Genomic DNA, 26541 nt, shown 5'->3' on the forward strand with positions numbered 1-26541 from the left:
GTATAACCACTAAATAACTACCACCCGCGTACCAACAAATGAAACTTCTCCCAATAATACCTTACCAACCAACAGCTACTTCACCAACCACGTTTGCGTGTCCAATTTCTCACCAACAAAAACGCCAACTCTACCAACTAATTTTCTGCAATGAAATTAACCAACTCGACCAACTAATTTTCTACAATAAAAATAACTAACTCTACCAACCAATTTTCTACAATAAAATTAACCAACTCTACCAACCAATTTTCTACAATGAAATTAACCAACTCTACCAACGAATTTTCTACAATAAAATTAACCAACTCTACCAATTAATTTTCTACAATGCAATTAACCGACTCTACCAACTAATTTTCTACAATAAAAATAAACTTTCTTTCTGTCTGACGAGACCGGACTTTATTTACCCGACGCGCCGTCCTACCCCGCAGCAATAATATATATAAATGATGCGGCGCTCAACATCTACCCTTGAACCGTGACATTATATATATGATATTGGATTGGATTAAAACTGTCAGAAATGCAATTATTTATATATATTTATTGTTATAATACTCGCTGTCGAAACCGATCCGACAAGTACCACGACGTCTTCCTCTAGCAAAACAAACAGAAGTAAAAGAAATGATAACGACTATGCAGAATCAAGGCGTCATCGAACCGTCATCAAGTCCCTGGATTTCGCCAGTTGTTTTGGTAAAGAAGAAAGGACGTTCTTCAAAGCTCCAGCGAGGGTGGGAAGGACCTTATCAAGTCATCACCCGCTTTAATGACGTCGTCTACCGTATTCAGGAATATCGGAAGCCGAGAGGAAGAATGAAGATCGTTCATTTGGATAGACTGGCTCCGTACCATGCGGACGGATTTTAACCCGTCGCATCGTAAATCGGTTACGACAGCGAGTATTATAACAATATATATTTCGCAAAAAGTGAAGTGCAAATCTTAAATTAAAATAAACTCTAGTTCCAGTTATAAACGATTTACTATAATAAATTTTCCAATAAATTTTTTGTTTTTTCATAAACAATAAACCTGCGATATTTAAAATAAGTGGCGCTAAGTAAACGCTTTAAAACATCTGATTTTAAACAAAATCTTGAATATGTTTTGAAACTCTTGTACCAAAGCAACACAAATTTATTTTTAGGGTTTCATCTACCATGTTTTTAAAAACTTTGTTGTTAAAAAATTTTATTATAAACTTGCAATATAAATTGATTGTTGGAACAAAAATAGTCCGTATATATTTAATTTAATTTTTCATTGTTGTTCAAAAGTCCTAATTAAACTTTTTAATATGATAATTTTTTATGATTCGTATATATTTGTTTGTTGCTAAAGATTTTTATCTTAAACTCTGAAAACTATTTAAAAAATCAAGAAGGATGGACTTGTAAGCAATAAATATAAAAAAATATTTTTCGATAAAAACTTCATGAAAAATGTAGTAATATTCAAGTGAGATTATTGCGTAGAGTATCATCGTTAATTATATGATTACGGTTACACATTACTAAATCGTACAATAGATACAAACTTAACATAAATTTTACTACAATGGGAAATTAAATATAAATAGATTAATTTAACACTCAAAAAATTAAAAGTTAAAAATTATTGGAAAACTGGAATGCAACAACAACTGTAGGGTACTACGATTCATTAAGATAATGCGTTAAAGATAAATCCGTACTCCGGAAAACGAAATGAAATAATAGCCACGATATTAAATTAGTGACCTATCTGGTAGTTTTTTATATCTATGTCTAAAACATTGGTAGTATTGGCGGCATACTACTGACGTTTGCTGTTGTCATCCATCTTTGGATGTCCATTCTTTGTTGTCAGGTAAAAAATATCCGAGTGAAAAATTCCGACTCCGGCTACTCGTATAGTGAAATGTCTAACACTGAGAAACTATTAAAAACATAAAAAAATAAGTAAAGATGAAGTAAAAATTTTAAACTCTAGACATGTTTGCATTTTATATTAAGCAGAAAAGAACGTACATAGAATAGAATGTGATGTATAATAAATTAAGTTAGCATACCAATAGTCATCCATAGTTTGCTATCTTCGCTCACAAAACAGGTAATGATTGTTTTTTAACTTTGGTTTGCCGTTCACATGTTCGATACGCGAGGTCGTTTTACTCGCTAGTTGTTTACAGTCGCGTTACGTGACATCAAGTTGCGTCAAGTTATGTCAAATTACAAACACACACACACATGTTGTAAATTATTAAACTTCGCCTGTATACGTACATCACGTTACTTACATTACATTACGATTACATCACAGTAAGAAACAACTATATTACACATCGCATAATTATAATTGATAATAGTAATTATTTATTAAAAACATACAAGTACATATTCATATTTTGAGACATTGATTTACCTTTAATCAATGACATGATAACATTACCACTTTTCTTTACTTAGCGGTTTCAACCTGAAACCTCATTCTATTGCATTTTAATTTATTATTTTTATTATTTATTTTATATAGTATACAACACATTTGATTACATCACACCACAAAACATTACAGTATATTTCATCACACTATAAAATATATGGTACATTTAATATTTAATTAAATATTATCACATTACATTTATCAACAACACATAACATACATCGCCAATACATTTCATTTTATTACATTTATTAACTAATATCACAATACTCAGCAATAATTCACATTGAATTACCTTCGCTACATCACGATGCTACAAAATGCATTTCTCTTGTTCTTCGCTGTATTTTGGATGGCCATGTACATCTTAGATGCTGTTGTTAAGGTGATTTTTTTCAGTAATTTTTCAATTCACTTATTTCTAATTTTTTAATTAACTTTTTTGAAAATATGTGTAAAATAGGCTTCAAGATATGGTTTAAAATATGCTGAATTTCTGGGCAAACATGGTGTTACAATATCAACAGCACAGGTAGTTTTTGAATTTACTTCTTATAGATTGAAATACTTGAAAATTAATATTTTTATATTATTTTAAAATTTTCAGATTGGGTGGTTTACAACATACTTCAATCGCTTTTTCATAAAGATTGGCTCAAAACAGTCAACTTTCTTTAAAATCTGGTTCAGTATTGGTGTTGTATTTTCCCTGGTGCTCCTCATTATGTCAATGTTTTTGTTGCTGATGATAATTTTCAACACCTTCACTGGTTATTCAGTTGAGCAACAAATCCTCACTCCTGTGGTCAGTTTAGATTGACGATCAACTTAACAATTATCTTTTTTAAAATAAATTAAGTCTTAGTTCTTTCATTTTAGTAAAACTAAATTCATATTTTTGTAATTCAACATTTACTCTGATAGTGTATACTGTATAGGGATTATTTAACATTTTTTTAAAATAATTTTCAGATGCCAGGAATTAATCTGCCAATGAACCAGGTGTGGTTCTACTTGATCACCCTGCTTGTTTGTGGTGTTCTGCACGAGGTAGGACACGCCCTTGCAGCTGTGGGGTTAGAAGTTTTAACATGCTACAAATCAACAAAATTATTTTCGATATTATTGAACTTGTAATATCATTAGTTGTTTTTCTAGTATGAAATGCTTTATAAGTTTGTTATTTATGTAAAACAAAATCACTCGCTGGAGGCTGGAGTTTAACTTGTAACTTTTGAGACATTGGTTGGTTGGCTGATTAGTTGGTTGGTTGTTTGTTTGGTTGGTTAGCTGTTTGATTTCTTAAACATGTAGCAAAGAACTCTAACCTCTGGTTCTAATAAAAATGTTCTCCCACCATCTTGAACTGGAATTTACTATCTGGCATTTAAAAGATTTACAGAAAATGTTTACAATGTGATGAACAAAATGAACAGGAAACCAATGAGGTGGAGTAATCAGAAAAAGCAGTAAACAATATTTGTCAGTGTATTAGAGCAAACTAGTTTTTATGTTATTTGTAAAGTTACCAAATATTTAAAATCAAAATATTGGAAATAAAAATATTTGAAATAAAGATATTTGAAATCTAGTGATAAGGTTCATTTTTTTCTAAATTGTTTCCTGGCTCCACCCATCTCATCAGGCATCTCACCTTCAACAAATAATCCCATGTTTCTTGTTTGATATCAAAAAGGGCAGTTTAATCTGATTTCTTTTGAATAAACAATTGCTTTGTCAAATTTTTTTTTTTTTAATAGTGCCTATTCAAATTCTCCTGCAGAGAAGACATACGGGTGAATGGATTCGGCATATTCCTTCTGCTCTTGTATCCAGGTGCGTACGTGGATGTCTGTCCTCACCATGTGCAGTCCATTTCAGCCATGAGGCAGCTGAGGATTTACTGTGCTGGCGTCTGGCACAACATCGTCATCGTTTTGCTGGCAGTTGCCTTCCTCATATGCTTCCCAACATTCATATCTCTCTTCTATTATTCAGGACGGGGTGTTCTGGTGACTCGCGTGAATTCGGTAGGTTCATCTGTTTGATGAGTTGTTGGTGCTCTACAAGTTGTGGCTTGGTTGTATGTTGTGCTGAATTAATGCTCTGTTGTGTTGAATTAATGCTCTGATGTGGCTTTTTCATGATTAATATTGTTTTAGCTAACTTGTGGTGAAAAATAGCATGAAACATATCTCAGTTTGTGTCTTCGTAGTGTAATATATTTTGTGTAGTGTATGTTTGGATATGTTAAGTTATGTTGGATGCATGTTTCGAGTGCATGGATATAAGTGAATGTTTTGGAGTGCATGCATCTTCTTGGCTGATATGTTCTTTTTATAGAATTTTGTGAGGTACACAATTTTCTTAATGGGGTTGTTTGCAGGAGTTGAATTATTTAAGAAATGAGAATTTCCAAAAGTTTGTTTTTTTCTGCTGTTTCAATTATTGTGGCCCCAGGGTTGATAGAAGTTATCGACACTACTCTGCCTGCAGGACTCTCCGATATCAGGTGTCAGTGGTGTTCAAGTTAGTGACGTCATAGTTCAGCTGGATGATTGTCATGTCATGAACATGAACCAATGGATGAATTGCATTACCACTGTTACAAAATCAACTATGTCTGGATATTGTGTTCAGAAAGAAATCTTTCATGATTTCATTGTTAATGTTTCAAACAAAACTGATGCTGACCAGTTGGAAGGTTTGTAAGCTTCATTTTTTATCTAAGACAAACATTTGAATAACATTGGTGAACAGTTCATTAATTTTGATCGATGCAATTGTAATGCAGATTGCTGTAGAGATAATTCTGATGGCTTGTTGTGTTTTCGCCACAATCATTCCAACAATAAGGTTTGAACACTTTCATCATTTCCATGTTTTCAAATTACTTAATTTTGTATTTCTGATAATGAATGCAAGCATGCATCTGTTAAAATGAATCAATTATCAGTTCGGATGCCTGAGAGCAAGGAACGTAGTGGAAGGCAGAAGATGTCAACAGGATGAGGAATGTCGCACTTCCAGCCATGATGATAAACACTTCGGTGACAGAAATTTTAATTCGGACGATGACAACGACATAAATCATATTAATATTAACTTTGCTGGGTCAAAAAATGTTACTCGGAATCATTTGAAAAGAATGAGTGCCATTTGCATTCATCCGCACGTTGATAACGTCACGTGGCTGGTTAAGGTGATTTACGATGATGCCAACAACAAACAACCACTCCTCTTCCTCGGCCACCCTTACGACCTCTTCTACTCATGTGCGTTGCTCCATCAAAAATAACCTGTCGGCATAATTTCTATTTTACATGTTAAATAATTTTTGAATTTGTGGAGTTTTTATTATACTTGAACGGCGAGATGGCCCAGTGGTCAAGGTCGCTTGGTGCTTTTTTGCAGTGACCGGGTTCGAATATGACAAAAACTCCCCACCTACCACACGTTTCATGTGATGTGATACGTCGTTTAGCACACATTCATATAGGATGTTTGTGCGTGTTGTTGATTTCTCTGAACTTATGAAGGTTGTAAGACACCTTTGATTTTTTTAACCTTTGAGCTATGATGTATATGTAAACAATTTCACACAATCATTCGAAGTGTCTGTGAGTGATTACCAGCCCAAGTGGAACTACCTCCCGCTCCACCTCCCATACATCTTGGAAACATTCTGCAAGTTTGTCTTCATTATTCGTTGCTGCATCATCAGGTGTTGGTGTTGTTGATCACGCACGCAAACCACACACACACACACACACACACACCACACACACATATACACACACACACACACATATATATATATATATATATTCTATTAATTCTACCGAATATTGTAAAAATTATGGTCTATTACCAACATATATATATATTTTTTCAAAGTTTTTATTCTTAATTAACAACATATCAAATAAGTGAATAAAAGTTATGAAGTTGAATATGTGGAGACCGAATAAGACTGTTTGTCTTGTGGTGGCCACCGCATGTAGATATATGAATAGTTAATGGAATAAAATAATAAAAATAACTGAAGCAGAAAGATAATTGAAGATAAATAAGTAAATGTTCGTGTCATACATATATAGACATATAACTATGTAAATGTTCGCTCAGTACGTATATAAACACATAAATGTTTAACCATTCATAAAGACCATTCATCCGCATCATTTGTTCTAACGTATACTTAATATAGTATTAGGTGGTGGAGTCGAGATCCAGTGTCAATAAAAAAGCACGGAATTTTGACTTGAAATGTTGTAGGTTTATGATGGCTCTTAGATGGGGAGGTACAAGTTCTGTCCAAATTTTAGGACCTGCTATTTTTATGCTTGTCAGGATTAATTTGAGGCGAGTTTTGTAGATATAGAAGAGAGAAGAGAAGTGTCTAGTGGTTGTAAATTAGACGGAGTTACTTAATGTGTAGAAGTTGATAAAGTGAGGTGGGAGAAGATTGTTGATAAATTTAAAAACGAATAAAGCAGAGTAGTAAAGACAGATGAAGTTAAGTGGTAAAATTTTTTTGCTAGGAAGAAGGGTTTAGTATGGGAATCGGGTTTGAGGTTAAAAATTAAACGTATTGATCTTTTTTGGGAGAGTATTAGGTTATTCAGGTGGCTTTTTGGACTATTTCCCCATAGTGTGATGCAGTAGGTTAGATAAGGGTATATGAATGTGTAATAAAGCGTGTGAAGGGCAGAAAGAGAGAGTTTATATTTGATTTTGTAGAAGATGCCTGTGAGTTTGTTAATTTTGTCTGAGGTAGTTTGTAGGTGAGAATTCCATGAAAGATTTTCTGTGATGGTGATTCCTAGAAATTTGGTTGACAGGGTGCGGTTTATAGGAACGCCATTAATTAATTGGTTTAGGTTAGGAGCTTGGTTGGTGAGTATTTTTGGGCCAAAAATAATGTATGCACATTTCGAATAATTTATGATTAGTTTGTTATTGGATAACCAGTTAGAGTATTTTTGGATTTCAAGATTGATAAGTTCAGAGCAATCTGGTAGGTTGTTGGAAGTAAAAAGAAGGTTGGTGTCGTCTGCGAACAGTACGCATTTGGTTGAAGGCGAAATGTTGCAGAGGCCATTTATGTAGATAGAAAATAGAAGGGGTCCTAGTATGGATCCTTGTGGTACCCCGTGATGAATAGGAGCGTGCTTTGAATTGATGTTGTCCATGGAAACATATTGTGTCCGTGATGAAAGATAGCTTCTCATCCAGTTGTGAGCTGTGCCTCTTACTCCGTAATGATGTAGTTTGGATAGGAGTATTTTGCGATCGATGACATCGAAGGCTTTGGATAAGTCCGGGAATATGCCAATAGAAAGATTTTTGTTATTCATTTCATTTAGTATATGCTGAGTGAAGTCAAGAATAGAAAGCTCAGTTGAGTGGTTGGGTCTGAATTCGTATTGGTTGTTGCAGATAGTATTGTTGGAGCAGAAGAAATTAGAGAGTCTTTTAAAGAAAAGTTTTTCAAGAATTTTTGACAGCAGGGAAAGAATGGAGATGGGTCTGTAGTTGTTAATGTCATCTTTGTTTCCTTTCTTGAATACCGGTATGATTTTGGATATTTTAAATGAGTCAGGAAAGATTCCAGTGCTTAGTGATAAGTTGAAGATATGATTAAGTGTGATATGATAGAGAAAATTATGCTTTTGATAAGGAACATGTTGAGTCCATCGTCTGCATAGCTCTTTTTGTTTTTCAAGATATTAACAGTAGTTAAAATTTCTTGTTCAGTAACAGGATATAGACAAATGGAATGGGGTGTGGATGGGCTCATAAAATCTGTAGGACTACCATAGCTGGGAGGTTGGTTTGAGAGTAGTTGGCTAGCGATGTTTGCAAAGTGGGTACTGAGAAGGTCACAAATTTCTTGTTTATTTTCAATTGCTTGGTTGTTGATAGTTAGTTTGGTGATTGATGAGTTTAGAGGTTGCTTGTTCAGAATTTCTTTGATAGTGTTCCATTTTTGTCCAACATTGTTATGTGCGTCTTCAAGTTTGTTAGAGAAGTAGTCTCGTTCAGTTTTCGTTTAATAGATGTGAACTTGTTTCTGAAGCTTTTGTAGGTGGCAATGTTGCGGGTGGTTGGATATTTAAGGCTTATGATGTATAGTTTGTTTTTCTTTTTTGCAAGGCTTAGAATGTTGTCATTGATTCAGCATTTTTTGTTTTTGACAGGACGGAGGGGGGCAAAAGTGTCTAGAGAGTGAGTTAGGATAGTATTTAAAACAGAGCAGCAGTCGTTTACATTTTTTAGAGAAGTCAAAGAATTCCAGTTGTGGTTCGATAAGAAATTGTTGATGTTGTTTATAGATTCTTCAGTTAGGTTTCTGAAGTGCTTAATAGGGGCATGGTTTGAGTTTTCTGATTTGGAAGCGATGGCGAATATAGGGAAATGGTCAGATATGTCAGACAGTATTATTCCAGATAAGTGAGGAGTTAGGTTGTTAGTAAAGATATTGTCGATGAGTGAGCAAGAAGAAGTTGAGGTGCGAGTAGAGGAGGTTATAAGAGGTAAGAAGTTGTATGATGATAGTAGGTTAGAGAAGTCAGCAACGACGTGGTCACTGTTGAGTTTATTGAAGTCAAGGTTAAAGTCGCCAATTAAGTAGCTCTTTATGTGTGGCTTGAATGTGGGTAAAATAAGTTCGAGCTTTTGGATTAAGATATTAGGGTCAGTGTTGGGGGTTCTATATACTGCTAAAATATTTACTTGTGTGTTGTTTAATTTTAAATTGACACCAAGAAGGTCAATAATGGTATCGTTCAGAAGCAAATTGTTTATCATAGAAAATTCAATGCCTGATCTGATGAAGATTCCGACTCCACCACCTATTCTGTCAGACCTATTTTTAAAAACAAAATTGTAATCATTCATACGAACTAGTTTAGCGGTTTCGTCATTCAGCCATGTCTCTGATATAATAATAATGGAAAAAATAAGATAAAAATTTATTTAAAATTAAAATGTCAGAAATTTTATTTAAAAGACTTCTGCCGTTTAAGTGAAGTAGAGGTAGAGGGTGATCATGATTGTTGATGTACTTGGCTTCTAGAATGTTGAGTAGATCTCTTGTGGTGTAGTAGGATGACTGTCTGGTGAATGAATCTAGGAGGTTCTTTGTGGGGTCGATGTGGGTGTTGTATGCGTTAAAGTGTTGATCATCTTCGTCGTTGTTTGATGGTTAAGGATGTTGTTGGATAGAATTGATTGTGGAATAAGTATTGTTAACAGCCATTGTCGTGATTTATTGATGTCGCAGAATTGACATCGGAGGGAGAACCCATCGTCGATGAGGCTTGTTGTTTATGTGGTTCGACCAGCTGGGAAGGGCCCATCGTGACTGGCTGAGTGGATTCTTCCGAAGAAGTTAAAATGGAAGCTACCTCAACTGTGTTTTCTACATGCCGATGTGAATTGACCAGCGATGGTGTATTAACATTTGGTAGGTCGACAGGATGATGATTTGGCAGTGAAGTTGTAGTGGGTTTTATCGTGTGCTGTGGTCGAGCATGAAACCACCAAGGGTGAATTTCCACGCCAATAGGCCAATTTTTAGGATTGGTAAAAATCATCTCCTGATGTTTAAAAATAGTTATGCGGAATTTTGTTGATGGATCACGGTTGAAGGTTGAGTACGAGTGGGAGAGAATTTAAAGACTGGTACGCATTCTGCTGCGGTCAGTCCAATAGTTTCCAGATGTTCTAGAATCTCTTCTTTGACGCAGCTTTTCAATTTACCTACCCCAAAAACAATTTTTTTGGGAGGCAAAGGAGCTTCAGATAACTTGAAGGACCCAGGTTGTTTGGAACCTACAGTAATTGGAGAGTATTTTCTCTTTTTTTTTTTGAAGTAACAGTGCTCCAAGAGCCCTCGTGGCCACTGGAATTAGAGTTGTTTTTATTGATGTTATTGTTAGGAATTGAAAGTGAAGAACGAGCAGGAGCAGCTACAACGTTGAGATCCACCAGCGATTGGGTTCCCTGCTTCAAGATTTCATCAGATTGTGGTGTGCTGATTTCGGACGAAGCCGGATGAACGATCTTAGGAGATGATGCATCCGAGCTGTACGAAGCGTGTTTTTGTCCTGCTGCTACCGAGTAGCTTTTAACATTGTTTACGTTGATGTTGTTGGTATTATTAAGTTCACTTTTATGAACTCGAGGGGCTGCGTTCAGCATGCTGCATAGATAAAGTTGCTGATTGTGCAGCATATTGCATATGTCGCTTTTGATTTCATTGAAGTTAAATTTAAGAATAGAGTCATTATTAGGTACCCGTAAGTTAGAGCTAACATAGGTAGGAAGCTCTGTTGATAAATTTTTTTCGCAGACTAGCCCTAAATAGCGAATGGTTTCGCGTAGTTTGTCTCTTTTGTCTTTCTTTTTAGAACCACGTGGTATATCGAAATTAACATCAATCTTTAGGAGACTGACGTCGTGTTTGATCAGTTTGAGGGCAGCCGAGATTTCTTCCGAGCTGTAGAAGTCGGACGCATTGTTAATAAATATATCATTATTCATAAACTCGTAATTATTTGATAAGTAGCATAAAACTTCGTTAATCGTTAAATTCTGTTTACACGCCATGATACCGGATATATATATATATATATATATATATATATATATATATCCGGTATCATGGCGTGTTAACAGAATTATATATATATATATATATATATATATATATATATATATAATCAAAGTTCTGAGTAAGGCATATAAGCGAGAAATGAAATGTTGTCCACAGGTACTTGATATCACTATCAGGAGCACTGGCCATCATGAACGTCATCCCGTGTTACGCATTGGACGGTCAGTGGATCACGCAGGCCACGTACAATCTCCTCCTCCCCCACCTGACCAGCAACAAATTCATCCGAGACGTTACCTACACGGGCACCATCATGTTCGGGACCGCTCTCATCCTCGTCAACGTCGCCATTGCATTCTGCACTCTCTTCCTGAGGTGACGACGTTCCGAAGATGTCCTTCTGTTAGTGTTTGAGCGTGTCGAGGTAGTGGTCTTGATGTCATAAGTTGGTTATCTCGACGTCACATTCGGTGGTCTTGATGTCATGTTGTGGTGATCTTGATGCTATAGTGTGGTGTTTTTGACGTCATTAGGTTGTCCTCATGATATTATAATGGAATGTCCTTGATGTCACAACCGTCATGATCTAGATGACGTGCTGTGATAATATTAATATTTTCATGAGCTTAACGTCCTAATGGGATGATCTTCATGCCACAGTATCGCGATCTCGACGTCATATTGTCGGTTGTTTGGTGTTTAAAATAATTGTTGAAGAAATGCCAGCTTGAAAGTCTTCCGTCACAGTTGAAGTTATAAATGAACGTTGAAATTACTTCACAAACAGTTTCATTTAAACGGTTTCACCAGTTATTTATAGACAACATAGTATTATTAATATTTATTTGTATCGTGATTTGAAGCATGATTATCTTAATAAAAATTCTTACAACTGTCATAATATCAGAACAATATTTTTTATTGTAAATGTTTTTAACAAATTGTCATTATTTTTATAATTTATAAAAATTTGCACTAAAAATGTAAATTAAACGACAGAACTGAGTGGAATTAATATTGTAGCGCAATAAATCACATGAACTAGCATCCGACACAAATGTTCACAACTGACCAGAGAGTTCATGCACCGATGCAAATCAGACAGGAACCCTATCGAAAGTTCAGTGAAAAAATAATTCCACACCACAAATACTGACTTGATTCTCGCCCAATGCTGAGACAGACGTTGAATCATTTAGGTGCGCCACAATTTTAATGTCCTCAACGTTGAGTACAACACGGTAAGGCACCATTCTAAAGTTAGCCGTGGTTCTTTTCAGTAGTGTTGATGCACACAAATACTTTAATAGCACTATTTTTTCATCACAGTAACTATGTACCGATTTTATCAATATCACATTAGTTCAAGTATATTTAAACAATTTTATTTATTGATTTTAAACAAAAGGTGCGTGCTGTTTGTATTTAATGAATACATGGTAGGCCCTTGGGATAGAGCAAGACGATAAATAAAAAATATACATGTTTTCCTATATCCAATGTTTAAAACTAACACTAAAGTAAATTACCTTCAAAAAGTCTATTAAACTCAAGCTATACATAGCTTTGGCATTTTTTTTAAATTGCGAAATACTCTTATTATATTAATTTCTTTTTAAATATAAAAATCTTTAAAAAGTAACAATTTGATCGATTAAGCAGCTCAGCCATAAAAATCTATAAAATGGAATGAAAATGGAATTTCTAAAGTGCAGTTCTAAAATGCTCACCAGACAAGAACATTGTTAAATTATAAAAATAATAAAGAATGCACTTGAAGGTGGTCGTCAGCAGTTCACAAACATTTTCCACTCAAGACAAAAAATGGCTACAGTTTTGCATCTACAAGAATTTTTAACATCAAGCAAAAAATGCAAAACATCTGTGATATTATAAAAGCATTTATGTTTCATTTTCGCCAATATAACACGAACGAAATTAACTAAAGTGGGAAAAATGTTGAAAAACATGAAACTTTACACTAATATAGAGAAACGATACAGCTAGTTTAAAATAAGTATGCATAGAAGTACGAATAGATTTAACATGACAATTTGTAATGCAAAGTCGAAAATGTTTTAAAGTGACTAATAAAGAACAAAGGTACAAATTTTGGTCAAAGTGTCGCCCAAATACTCTGGTCGCCACCTCACTGAGATTTCTTCCTACTTCTTTTATATGACATATCGTTTCCATCGAGTATTTCTTGGTAAGAACAATTGACGTGTATCTGGATGTTGTCTACTGTAATCAGAGTGGACTGCTTGTGTTCCGGTTTAGCTGAAATAAATGATTTCTTATTCAATTTTATCGAACAATTTATTGAAAATATTAGGAAAAAAGAGCGACGACAGAATCATAAATCATTTGAAACTGAATAAGTTTTCTTACCAGGTAATATTGCTTCAAGAGGAAAATCAACTTTGGCCAAATGGCTGAAAAAGCCCGACTTAATAGATATGAAGAGAAGGGACTCCTTCTTCTCCCCACAACGCTCATCTACCTGCATGCACAAGATTTGCTTGTTGAATACTTGAATGTATACCATAATTTCATTTTATGTACGTTTTTCATTTCCCAGATATACATTAAATGTATTGGAACAAAACTAACCGTAAATTTGAAGTTCATAACCATAGGATCAGAAGGAATAAACTGGGATGATTTCGCCAACAGTTTTTTCCTTTGTCCACCTTGGACACTGGATATTTTAAAAACAAATTGTGTTCAATTCTTTGTTTTAGATTTTGGTCGTTCAATGTTAAAAGTGAAAACATAAAGCAGCAATAAAAATAATAAAAATAACTTGTCATTGTAAATGCATCCAATGGTTAGTAAATTGATAAAAAATTAATTCGAATAAGTTTGACCTTTTGAGTTTGACGACACATTGCAGATGTTGTGAAACGGAAGGCAGACCCTCAATTAGATATATTTCAAAAGTGATGCCTTTGTACAGACTACTTGATATAGTAGGCAGTTCTGTAACACATCAGAAGGGAAAAATATTTTAACCCTCATACCAAGCTTTTGAGGCTAACAAAAACAATAATGAATGCTATACATTGACGCAAAATAAGTACGAAAGTTTTTCATTTTCCTCGTTCTTTATTTTAAATTCAGTTTTGAGCTAGATCATGTTACAATTTTACTGAATCGTTATAATATCCCTGGCAGCAATTTCGCTATCGACAGCACCAGCATCGTAGCCCATTTGAAACGGTTCATCAACCACATCTTCAGCATTTAATACAACATTGCACAAATCCTTTCCCTAAGCTAATCAACCAGTCAACCAAATCACCCTCTTAAACATAAATTTTTACTCGACTCTGCTCTGAAAGAAAGAAAGTTTCACTTATTTGCTAGCAGTCATTTGATTCAGATTAGCTCGACCCATTAAATTGTTCTTTATCATCATCTTTAAATATTACAATGAATGCTCATAAGCCATTTTATTAATGGACTACATACACACAAGCAAACACACACACACAAATACCTTCCTTGGAGCTTTTAGCCTTTGATAACCTGTTGCGAATGCATGTGTGCGTAGTTATTATATTGGTAGAATTTAAAACAAGAAGTCTGAGAAATGCATGAGAGTATAGATAGATGAGTAACAATTGATTGAATAACAGAAAAATAAATGTCATAAAATCAATGTGGATGATAACTGAAAACTTAAAAAAGTGTGTGTGTGTGATAGCAAGTTGATGAAATTAAATCTCAGTCTTGTTCATGATGACACGAGTCACCCCAACAAATAAAACAAAAAACAATTTATGGTTATAATTCAATGATGTATTTTTATAGTTGATTCTAGTCAGATGGATAACATATGCAGAACCGTAGCAAATACTCAATCAAGTCTATCCAGAAAATCCTGCTACAGACGTAAACACATCTGAATTATGGCAGACTATAATGATCTCAAATTATGAAAAGTGAAATAATTAAGGAAATGGAAAACCAATCTTTTCATCACAACAACAGTACTAACAAGGCGGCCACCTTCTTCATACTTCCCCTCAAGTGCTCTCTTCGAAAACTGCTGGAATCGTTCATCAAACTTCTGATCGATCCGTTATTTAATGGTTTCAGTCGGGAATTAATTTGGTTCTGTAGTCGACATTTGGCGCTCGGAGAACCACGATGCTGGCTAGCTAAGAGAGCATTAACCTGTTGCATAAATGGTTCATACATTTTCACCTCAACGTTCACTAATTTTAGTGAACCAATCAAAATCTTTTGCATAGGAGCATAAAAATTGAACCCAGTAAGAAAGTCTACGCAATAACTATAATTTATCTATAAAATGTTTTCACATCAGAAAATGATACATCATTGAAGACAATTTCATTCTGCGTGTTTGCAGCCGTGCACGCTAAAACAGCAACGTTTTGTTAGCATTTAAAATATACAATATAAAAATCATTGAAACAAATTAATCAATGAGAATATAATAACTTGCTGATAGTTTGAAAGATGGTTGGCTCCAGGACTGTTCTCGTCACTACTCTGTGTTTGCGATATAAAAATTAATTGGCAACATATTTTTATATAACATATATCGCACATTCAATGTATCTCCATATTCAGTTATGTTAAGTTATACATATACGTATGCCATACATTTAATATAAGTATAACTCAAGAATAGTTAGTATAAAAGAGCTTGGCTAAAACTACCCAGTAGAAGAGAAAGGAAAATAATTTTGCAGTTGAAGTTTGATACATGTCTGGTCAGTTACCAGTTGATTGCCGGAAGAACAAGAACGAGACAGAAGTGTAAATGAGTGAGATTCAACTCAATCGACATATTAGTAACATTCAACGTCAACTTATGTTTCATATTGCTCGTTCACTTATAATTCTGAAAATATACAATAATGATAAAACCAATTAGAGGTTATGCGTACCTTCAATATTTTATAATCTGATAAACAGCAGTGTAACAACAACCAATATAATATGGTGGAGAACATTAATCAATATAACATTATTTGTAAAATAAAGAAATTTGGCACCTAAACCTTCAAATCATTCGTTATGGAAATCATTTTTAAAACCATATTTAAAAAGAGAATTTTCAGAGTGACTTGCAAGAAAGCATTTTGCAATATAATAATGTCAGTCTTTCATTGATTATAATGATTATAAGACTTAAAAATGATGACGACCCTTAGTACATTCTTGTTTATCGTGTTTTTTTTTATTTTTCAACTAGAACGCTTCTAGAATATGTAAGCAAGAATTATTATTTATAAAAGATTTTATTATTGAGCCAATAGTCCCACATTTGCAGTTCTCAAACAATCAAACAAGTTATCCGCTAATTCTTTGAATGTAAACAATTTCATATTTATACTAATGTTTCCTCATTGTACTTTTACTTTTGGTAAATGCTAAGTGCAAAATTTTGTTGAAAAATACAATAGAAAGAATTAAACAAAAAAGCAAGGACCCACTGTGGCGTCAGCATTGTAAAATTTTGATGAAAGCTGTCGGTGGCTGGAAAGTGGTGACGCAAGTAAATCATTTGAATGAAGTGCTGATGGTTGAGAAGCTGATGAAGTCATGTTGGGTTCTGCAGCTGGCATCTCGTTCACAAACACACGAATCTTTAATTGAATTGACCCCTGAGAAACTTTTTCTAACTTGAACCAACCATCGAACTGAATAACGCAATTATTTATTTATCGTGTAAAACGAAAAAATGACAAAGAATCAATAGAGAAATAATAAATTTCATCATGAAACAACGGGCAGTTATCATCACTCTCAGCAGAACTAACCTGAGGATCATTACTATGATCTATAAGTTGTTTGCGACTCAGAGAGAGACAGCCAATGAAATCGTTGCGTGAGAAAACGTCGTGGTCCCAGACTGACTGCGTGCCAAATCACATAATATCAATATATATGTGCAATATAGTTCACCACACTACGGATTTATAAAGCACGAAATTATCATACATTCACGCATCAACAAATTATAAATCATTATAAATAATAACGTAGCCAGAAATCTATTGCGGAGGAGAGGGAGAGGGTTTGGATTTTTTAAATCAAAAACTTTTATCTTATTTTACATTTTTATCATGAGTTTCATATTAAATCATGTGTTTTTTTATATTTGCTGAGATATCGTTATTGTAAAATGACTGAAACAGTCTGAAACCAAAATTTAAAAAATTTATATACAGATTATGTTAAATTCAACTTTAATCCCAACAAAAATATCCGTTGTATGGGAGGGAGGTTTCAACATTAAGGCTGCTTCCACTTTGGCTACGGATATGCAGCGTTGTTAGAGTTAGTTAGAGTATAGACAGACAGACAGACAGACAAGCAAATAACAAACAAATAAATTTATATGCAAACAAACATGAAGTTGATATAAGCGTAATAGAGAAAACGTTAGAACCTTGAAATGATAAGCAACAGCAACAGTTTTTTAAATGAGATTTGAAGAAAAAGTCTTCTGTTTGTTAACAAATTTAGCAAAGCAAAGACAAACACTTGCAAACTTGAATATCATCGTGCAAAAGAGAAAAAACACCAACAATCTCCAGTAGTTCCTCATCTCTCGGCAGTTCGATCGTACACTTTTCATTCCAGACTGGATTCAACGTTTTCTTCTTAACGTTACTGGTGTATTTTTTGGTTTTTCCAACCATGACATCGCAGAATGGATCACTCAGACCTTACAGGAGAGTGTTCAAGGAAGTTAGGTTAGGTCTTCGTTCAAGTGTAGCTAGCACCACTTAGTGTATATTTTTGTTTTTATCTAATCGGGTGAAATTTTACTTTTATAGATTTTGATTTTAAAAATTGCTAATTCATTATATTATCATAGCTAAATTTGGATGCTAACAATTGTTGCATAATTTTTTTACAAAAACGGGTAGGTCCACAAACCGTTATAGTCACAAGACGGATGATGTTTTTTCTTACAAATTTTGTTCTTGTGACAAATGCCAAAATTTTTGCATATACACTAAATAGTTAAATAATTTATTATTATATATCATATCTATGTTTATGTCGGCTACTCAATTTTATTTGTTTCAAATTACTTTTAGAATGTAGCGCTATATAAAAGTTGTAAATATTTCGTTCGATATTTGAAATGGGCGGCATTTTTTGTTGTCACCGACTCACTTTGTTGCTGGCTTGGAGTCCTTTGGCACTCATGGAACAATCATCATATAATCATATATTAACGCAACAGAAATTAGCATTATTACCAAATTTTCTAGAAGCAATAACACAATGAGCAGAAATGAAAATAAATGAAACATCGTGCATCACACAAGAGGAACATTAACAACCATTCCTATCCTTGGCAAGCAGTGACGTTGCCTGGATGATGTTCAGCTCGAGCAAACCTTCAGCAGCCAGTTTTAATGGTGTAGTACTGTCAAACTGTTAATATGTCAACGAAACAAATCATCATAGCGAACAATGTCAATTTAATACAAAAATGCATATCTGATCTCATATAATTCTCAATTTATTAACACGAATTGCAAATTTTAATCAAATTATAAAACTCCACGAAACATTATTATTGTTTATACTCTTTAACATTATTATCCTATTTGTTTCACAGATCATTATTAGCAAGTATTAATTATGTTTTATTATTTTTTTTTATTATTAATTATATTTATTAGTAAGATATCAATAAAAACATAAATAACAATGATTGGTGGGCTGGCTTAGGTTATCTATCTATTCTAGTTCATGGATGGGTAAACTTTATTTCTTGGAGTGAGGCCTACGTTAATATTTACGTAACTCGATGAAACTTGCGACATTTGTAAACCTTTGCTTATTGATCCCTAAAGGATTCAAATTTAGGGTAATGCGTGATAAGAATTCACCCGCTGTTACTAATTTTTTTGAAGGAATGCCCTTGAAATTCAAAAAAGAATTTGTCGAAATAAAATGGTTAAGATGAAAGAAATGGAAGCGAAGATAATAAAAAAATCACAAACCCACAGAGAAGGACTGCTTTGAACCGCTGCGTAATAAAAATATTTATCACTAATATTTCCTCCAAAGCGAATATAAATGCGTCATTAATTGATCAACCAAAAAAATTTTAAATATTAAAATCGTTAGATATTCCACCAAGTTGCCATCATTTACAATAATATTAATTCTTTCTCAAATAGTTTCAGAAGTACTAAAAACACATGATAATAGACTCAAATCAAGGATCTGCTGGCGTTCGAACCCAGTCACTGCAACGCAGAAACTGGCGTCTTTTACCATAATATACCTAACGATGGACCACGCGGCAACACAGCAGTTTGAATCACAAGCAGCACTAACAGAAAGATGTCCTCTCCTCGACCACAGCCACCTCTTCAACGGGGATGAAGACAACTGAGAGGATGATGCAACCTTTCTTCCCACATGATGTTACAGACGCTTCCTTCGGCACGGACAGGAGTGAGGAATTAAGTGGGAAACATTGATGGATGATGAGGTTTTCTGTCTGTTAGCATTTTGTTGTGACGATGAATAATGTGGTGGCCATGATGAACGGGTCGCGGTGGTGGAAGAATTTGAGGAATACAAACAGGGATGAAGTTGTTCAATATTAGTTTGGCTGGCTAACGAGACTGATCAAAGTTTAACGAAGTGAGTGAATAAAAAGATATAGAACTTATAAACATTGTTGTTGTCTAGCTTGACTTTGAATAATTATTGTTTATGTTTAGCGTGATGGCTGCACGTTTTCTCGGTTGTTTTGTAATTTAAGTGGTTTCTTGTTTTTTGCTTCAGAACAAGTGAGTTCTCTTCTTTTTCTATATCCTTTTCTATAACTTGTAAATATTATTATGTATATTCTAGAGACTTTCTCTTAAGCCTCTCTAATACTCTTTTGTCTCCGACGAGAGTAGTTCGGTGACGAACTTTTAACTTTAATCATAGGGCTAATAAAAATAATAAAAACAAGAAATCTAACTCTAACAAAAAAATAAATATAGTTAGTAACAATAATTATAGTAATAATAATAATAGCAAGTATAAAAACTTTATTAAATCCCACTCCAATAATTTTATTAATTTAAATAATATAACTAGATTTAAAAGTACCAATATCCAACCTACCTCCACATTTTCATTATTTAATATTAAAATAAGATCAATTAATAAAAATTTGCTCTATATTCATCAAATAATCTCTTCCTCCTTACCTGATTTTTTTAGTCTTACTGAAACTTGGCACGAGGACTCTAACTCTCCCTCTCTTATTCTTGCTACTCCTGATGGTTACAGCTTTCTTGGACTCTCTAGACCTTCAAAAGATCTTCTCTCGTCTTCTCATTCTTCTTATGGGAGTGTCTATCTATTTTATAAATTTCTATTTATGCTTCCATTAATACTTCCTTTTATTATTCTTCTTTTGAATGTCTTGTTGTATCTCTTAAGTCTTCTTCTCTATCTTTTTATATTGCTGTAATCTATCGACCTTCTTCTTCTCTATATTTTTAGATGAATTTTAATCACTCGTTGAATCTCTATACTAATTTTCTATTCCTTTCTATATCTCTGGTGACTTCAACTTACTCATCAATAACTTGTCTTGTTCTTACACTCGTAAATTTAATGATACTTTGTCTCTTTTTAACTTAACTCACTATTGTTCTTTTCCTACTCATACTTCTGGTAACACTATTGATTTTATTATAGTTTCATCTTTTTCTAAGCCTGTTAATATCTCTGCTAGCTCTGTTCATCATACTGATCACCTCCTTATTGAATCTGTATTTTTTTTTAGATTTTCTTCTTTCTAATTCATCTATGTCTATTTCTAAAAGATGCTGGTCTTTTCTTAATGAAGATATTTTTCTTCAATCTCTTACTGAAACTATTTTTTATACTACCTTATTTTCTGATGTTGATGATTTTGTCTATGCTTTTAATATCTACATTACTTCTATTCTTGATAAGCTTATTCCTCTTAAATCTTTTACTTATAGGCTTTATTCTCGTAAGGCTCCTTGGTTTGATTATGCTTGTGCAGTAGCCAAGAAAAGTGTTAGAAGACTGGAGAAAGCCTATAGGTTAAATCCATCTAACTCTCTTTATTCTATCTATGAATCTGAATTGATTAATTATAAATATTTACTATTCTCTAAACACTCTACTTTTTTTAGAAATTCTATAACATCTGTTTCAACATGTAAAAATAGATGGTCTGTTCTATCTAAACTAAAAATCCTCTCACTCATCTTTTTCTGCTCAACAGTTTCATGATTTTTTGTAAATAAAATTTCTTCTTTAAGAACATCTAATTCTAATTTTTCTTCTCATAACTACTAAACTTACTACTGAATCTTTTTCTGTATTTACTCCAATAAATCTTTTAGAACTAACTAAAATTATTAATTCTATGTCGTCTACAACCTGTTTTCTAGATTCTTCTAATTTACTTAAAGAATTTTCTTCAATAAATTATCCAATCATTCTTAAATTAGTTAATTTATCTCTTTCCATCTCTAAATTTCCTACTTCTTATAAGAATTCTATTGTTATTCCTATTCTTAAAAACTCATCCCTAGATCCTACCTCTTTATCTAATTATAGACCTGTAACTAATATTACTTTCATTTCTAAAATAATAGAAAAAGTAGTTTTTAATCAACTGTCATCCTATTTAGACTTTAACTCCTTGCTACCTGTATCTCAATCTGGTTTCAGACCTGCTCATAGTACTGAAACTTCTTTACTCAAAATACACAATGATATCCTTCTCTCTAATGACAATAGTAATCTTACTCTTCTTCTTGCTCTTGACTTTTTTTTCGGCTTTTGGTACTGTTGACCATACTATTCTCTTGAGACTGCTGCATCTTTCTTTTAATATTACTGATTCTTGTCTATCTTGGTTTTCTTCTTATCTCTGTAATCGTTTTTCTTCTGTTCTCCTCAATAATTCTACTTCTAACTCCTTTACTCTTACTTTCGGAGTACCTCAGGGTTCTATCTTTGGCCTTCTTCTATTTATACTCTATACTTCTGAACTACCTCGTATTATTAATAACTTTTCTTTCTCTAGTCAACTATATGCTGATGATTCTTACATTTATACTTCTTTTCCTCCATCTAATCTCAATAGTGTTCTTCGTAATCTATCTCTATGTCTTTCTTCAATTATCGCTTTGTCTGACTCTATGTGTATTAAACTTAATCCTTCTAAGTTTGAATTAATTTGTTTTAATAAATCTAAACACTCTATTACTATTCCTCCTATTATCTTACCTGATTCTAAAACTATTGATGTTTCTCACAAGTTTCGTAGTCTAGGCTTTTCCTTCGATTCTAGTATTATTCTTTCTTCTCAGATTAATAGTGTTGCTAGAAGTTCTTACTTTGATCTACGTAGAATAAAAATAAAATAAAATTCTACTCTTCTTCTTCTTGTTACTTCGTTAGTCATATTTAGGATTGATTACTGTAACTCCCTCTACTATGGTCTTCCTGACTCTATACTCTATCCTTTAAGTAAAGCTTTTAACTCTGCTGCTCGTCTAGTTGCTCGTGCCCATATTCTTTTCTCATATATTTTGTTCTCTTGCACTGGCTACCTATAAAATATATAATAATTTTTAAATTTGCACGTTCATGTATAAGTCTCAATCTAAATTATTTCCTAAGCATTTATCAGATATATTAATTGAACCTAAACGCCCCGGTTTACGATCGTCTTCTTCTTCTCGCTTTTTCTTAACTCGTGTTAAACACTCTTTTGCCAAATCTGCTTTTGCTTTTTCTAGTCCTTTTCTCTGAAACTCTCTACCTACTTCTCTGACTACTTCTCCATCACTTGCGAAGTTCAGAGCGGATCTCAAGACCCATCTGTTTTCAAAATTCATTGAGGAGCGCTGTTGAACATCGCGAAAATAGCGCTTCATAATCTAATTGATTGATTGATTTATTGTTTGAAGGCTCCTTGGTTTGACTATGCTTGTGTATTAGCTAAGAAATGTGTTAGAAGACTTGAGAAAGCCTATAGGTTAAATCTATCTAACTCTCTTTATTCTATCTATAAATCTGAATTAATTTATTATAAATATCTACTATTTTCTAAACACTCTACTTTTTTTTAGAAATTTTATAACATCTGCTTCAACATCTAATAATAGGTGGTCTGTTCTATTTAAACTTCTTCATAAGAAATCCTCTCACTCATCTTTTTCTGCTCAAGAGTTTCATTTTTATCCTCATAACTTTGCATAACTTACTACTGAATCTTTTTCTGTATTTACTCCAATAAACCTTCTAGAACTTACTAAAATTATTAATTCTATGTCGTCTACAACCTGTTCTCTAGATCTATATCTTTCTAATTTACTTTAAAAATTTTTTTCAATATTTTATCTTATCATTCTCAAATTAATTAATTTATCTTTTTCCACATCCAAATTTCCTACTTCTTATAAAAGTTCTATTGTTCCTATTCTTGAAAACTCATCCTTAGATCCTACCCCTTTATCTAATTATAAACCTGTTCCTAATATTACTTTCATCTCTAAAATAATAGAAAAAGTAGTTTATAATCAATTTTCATCTTATTTAAACTCTAAATCTTGGCTACCTGTATCTCTATCTGGTTTCAGACCTGCTCACAGCACTGAAACTTCTCTACTCAAAATACATAACGATATCCTTCTCTCTTGTGACAATAGTAATCTTACTCTTCTTCTTTCTCTTGACTTTTTCTCCTCTTTTGATACTGTTGATCATACTATTCTGTATACGTATCTAAGGATTTGTGGAGCGCCCATCTTGAATAACTTCAGAAGCGCTAGCTTTACTCGAGAGTGTCAAAACAAATGATGTTTCAAACGTTTCTTGAAAACATGTCGGCTTATGTTGTTGAATTATTTCAAATTTACAGGTAGTGAGTTCCAGATTTTTGCAGACGAAACAGAAAATCTTCTCTTCCAAAACGAGACGAATTGAATATAGGAAGCACAAGATCACCACTATCGCAGGATCTCAGTCGACTCCGATTTGCAATTTTTGAAACTAACTAGTTGTTCCCTCAGATGAGTTGGTGCGTCACCTCAAGACAATCTATGAATAGACGAGCTAGTTTGAAAACGATTCTTTCTGGCATTCTCTTGAGGCTGTTTTTTTAATATTACTGATTCTTGTCTATCTTGGTTTTCTTCTTATTTCTGTAATCGTTTTTCTTCTGTTGTTCTCAATAATTCTACTTCTAACTCCTCTATTCTTACTTTCGGGGTACCACAGGGTTCTATCCCCGAACCTCTTTATTTATACTCTAAACTTCTGAACTACCTTGTATTATTAATAACTTTTCTTTCACTTGTCAACAATATGCTGATGATTCTTATATTTATACTTCTTTTCCACCATCGAATCTATTTTTATGTCTTTCTTCAATAATCGCTTGGTCTAACTCTATGTGTCTTAAACTTAATCCTTCTAAATTTGAATAAATTTGTTTTAATAAATCTAAACACTCTATTACTATTCCTCCTATTATCTTACCTGATTCTAAAACTATTGATGTTTCTCACAAGTTTCGTAGTCTAGGCTTTACCTTCGATTCTAGTATTATTCTTTCTTCTCAGATTAATAGTGTTGCTAGAAGTTCTTACTTTGATCTACGTAGAATAAAAATACTTTTACTCTTACTTGATGATTCTACTCTTCTTCTTGTTGTTACTTCGTTAGTCATATTTAGGATTGATTACTGTAACTCCCTCTACTACGGTCTTCCTGATTCTACACTCTAAACTTTAAGTAAAGCTTTTAACTCTGTTGCTCGTCTAGTTGCTCGTGCCCCTTTCTTTTCTCATATATCTCCACATCTTGTTCTCTTGCACTGGCTACATATAAATTATAGAATATTTTTTAAAATTTGCACTTTTTTACTTTTAGCGTGATGGCGGCACGTTTTCTCGGTGGTTTTTTAATTTGGGTGGATTCTTGTTTTCTGCTTCTGAACAAGTGAGTTCTCTTTTTTTTACTATGACTATTTTTTTCTATATCTTTCAACATCTTTTCCTTAACTTGAAAATATTATTATGTCTTATTCTAGAGACTTTCTCTTAAGCCTTTCTAACACTCCTTTGTCTCCGACGAGAGTAGTTCGGCGGCGAATTTTTTACTTTAATCTTAGGTCTAATAATAACAATAAAAATAATAAATCTGACTCTAACAAAAAAATAAATATAGTTAGTAACCATAATTATATTAATAATAATAATGTTATTAGCAAGTATAATATGAATAATAATAATTTTATTAAATCCCACTCTAATCCTAATGTAATTAATACTAATGATAAGAATAATAATTCTAATTCTATTAGTTTAAATAATATAACTAGATTTAAAAATACCAATATTCAACCTACCTCTACATTTTCACTGTTTAATATTAACATAAGATCAATTAATAAAAAATCGCTCTTCCTCCTTACCTGATTTTTTTACTCTTACTGAAACTTGGCACGAGGACTCTAACTCTCCCTCTCTTATTCTTGCTACTCCTGATGGTTACAGCTTCCTTGAACTCTCTAGACCTCCAAAAAATCTTCTATCATCTTCTCATTCTTCTTATGGAGGTATCTGTCTGTTTTATAAATCTCTATTTACTGCTTCCATTAATACTTCCTTTCACTTTTCTTCTTTTGAATGTCTTGCTGTATCTCTTAAGTCTTCTTTTCTATCTTTCTATATTGCTGTAATCTATCGCCCTCCTTCTTCTTCTCTCACTTTATTTTTAGATGAATTCTACTCACTCGCTGAATCTCTCTACTCTTTTTCTATTCCTTTCTACATTTCTGGTGATTGTAACTTGCACTTCAATAATTTATCATGTTCTTACACTTGTAGGTTTAATGATATTTTGTCTCTTTTTAACTTAACTCAATATTGTTCTTTTCCTACCCATACTTCTGGTAACACTATTGATTTTATAATAGCTTCATCTTTTTCTAAGCCTATTAATATCTCTGCTAGCTCTGTTTCTTACTCTGATCACCTTCTTATTGAATCTGTTTTTTCATTAGATTTTCTTCCTTCAAATTCATCTATGTCTATTTCTAAAAGATGCTGGTCTTCTCTTAATAAAGATATTTTTCTTCAATCTCTTACTGAACCTATTTTTGATACCACCTTATTTTCTGATGTTGATGATTTTGTCTGTGCTTTTAATATCTACATTACTTCTATTCTTGATAAGCTTATTCCTCTTAAATCTTTTACTTATAGGCTCTATTCTCGTAAGGCTCCTTGGTTTGATTATGCTTGTGTAGTAGCCAAGAAAAGTCTTAGAAGACTGGAGAAAGCCTATAGGTTAAATCCATCTAACTCTCTTTATTCTATCTATGAATCTGAATTGATTAATTATAAATATCTACTATTCTCTAAACACTCTACTTTTCTTAGAAATTCTATAACATCTGCTTCAACATCTAA

At 33.1% G+C, this 26541-nt stretch overlaps 3 protein-coding genes across 3 annotated transcripts; 1 reads left to right on the forward strand and 2 right to left on the reverse strand.

The window, feature by feature from the left end:
• The first annotated feature begins 2113 nt into the window (after window positions 1–2113).
• Window positions 2114–13284, forward strand: HELRODRAFT_107238 (hypothetical protein). Its single transcript, XM_009024921.1, has 11 exons — window positions 2114–2312; window positions 2711–2821; window positions 2900–2968; window positions 3044–3241; window positions 3409–3512; window positions 4220–4466; window positions 4933–5140; window positions 5231–5292; window positions 5393–5711; window positions 6052–6127; window positions 11216–13284. Exons 2-11 carry the CDS (start codon window positions 2747–2749, stop codon window positions 11436–11438), a joined length of 1581 nt encoding a protein of 526 aa, XP_009023169.1. The 5' UTR covers window positions 2114–2312; window positions 2711–2746; the 3' UTR covers window positions 11439–13284.
• On the reverse strand, window positions 13209–17742 carry HELRODRAFT_162831 (hypothetical protein; the record flags this gene model as incomplete). The annotated part of the gene is made up of 10 exons (XM_009024922.1): window positions 13209–13339; window positions 13451–13562; window positions 13673–13760; window positions 13930–14041; window positions 14562–14590; window positions 15063–15241; window positions 15530–15580; window positions 16531–16737; window positions 16858–16953; window positions 17629–17742. The coding sequence occupies 10 exons, from the start codon at window positions 17740–17742 to the stop codon at window positions 13209–13211; spliced, it is 1119 nt and encodes a 372-aa protein (XP_009023170.1).
• Window positions 17743–22597: 4855 nt separating this feature from the next.
• Window positions 22598–24206, reverse strand: HELRODRAFT_162832 (hypothetical protein; the record flags this gene model as incomplete). The annotated part of the gene is made up of 3 exons (XM_009024923.1): window positions 22598–22671; window positions 22767–22968; window positions 24153–24206. The coding sequence occupies 3 exons, from the start codon at window positions 24204–24206 to the stop codon at window positions 22598–22600; spliced, it is 330 nt and encodes a 109-aa protein (XP_009023171.1).
• Window positions 24207–26541: the final 2335 nt, after the last annotated feature.

This window comes from Helobdella robusta (assembly GCF_000326865.2).
Source record: "Helobdella robusta unplaced genomic scaffold HELROscaffold_4, whole genome shotgun sequence".
Lineage (NCBI taxonomy): Eukaryota > Metazoa > Annelida > Clitellata > Rhynchobdellida > Glossiphoniidae > Helobdella > Helobdella robusta.

Coding starts and splice junctions, on each gene's coding strand:
- HELRODRAFT_107238 (XM_009024921.1), top strand. CDS start 2,747: ATGCTACAAAATGCATTTCTCTTGTTCTTCGCTGTATTTTGGATGGCC. Junction 2,822..2,899: donor TCTTAGATGCTGTTGTTAAG/GTGATTTTTTTC, acceptor TGTGTAAAATAG/GCTTCAAGATATGGTTTAAA. Junction 3,242..3,408: donor AACAAATCCTCACTCCTGTG/GTCAGTTTAGAT, acceptor AATAATTTTCAG/ATGCCAGGAATTAATCTGCC.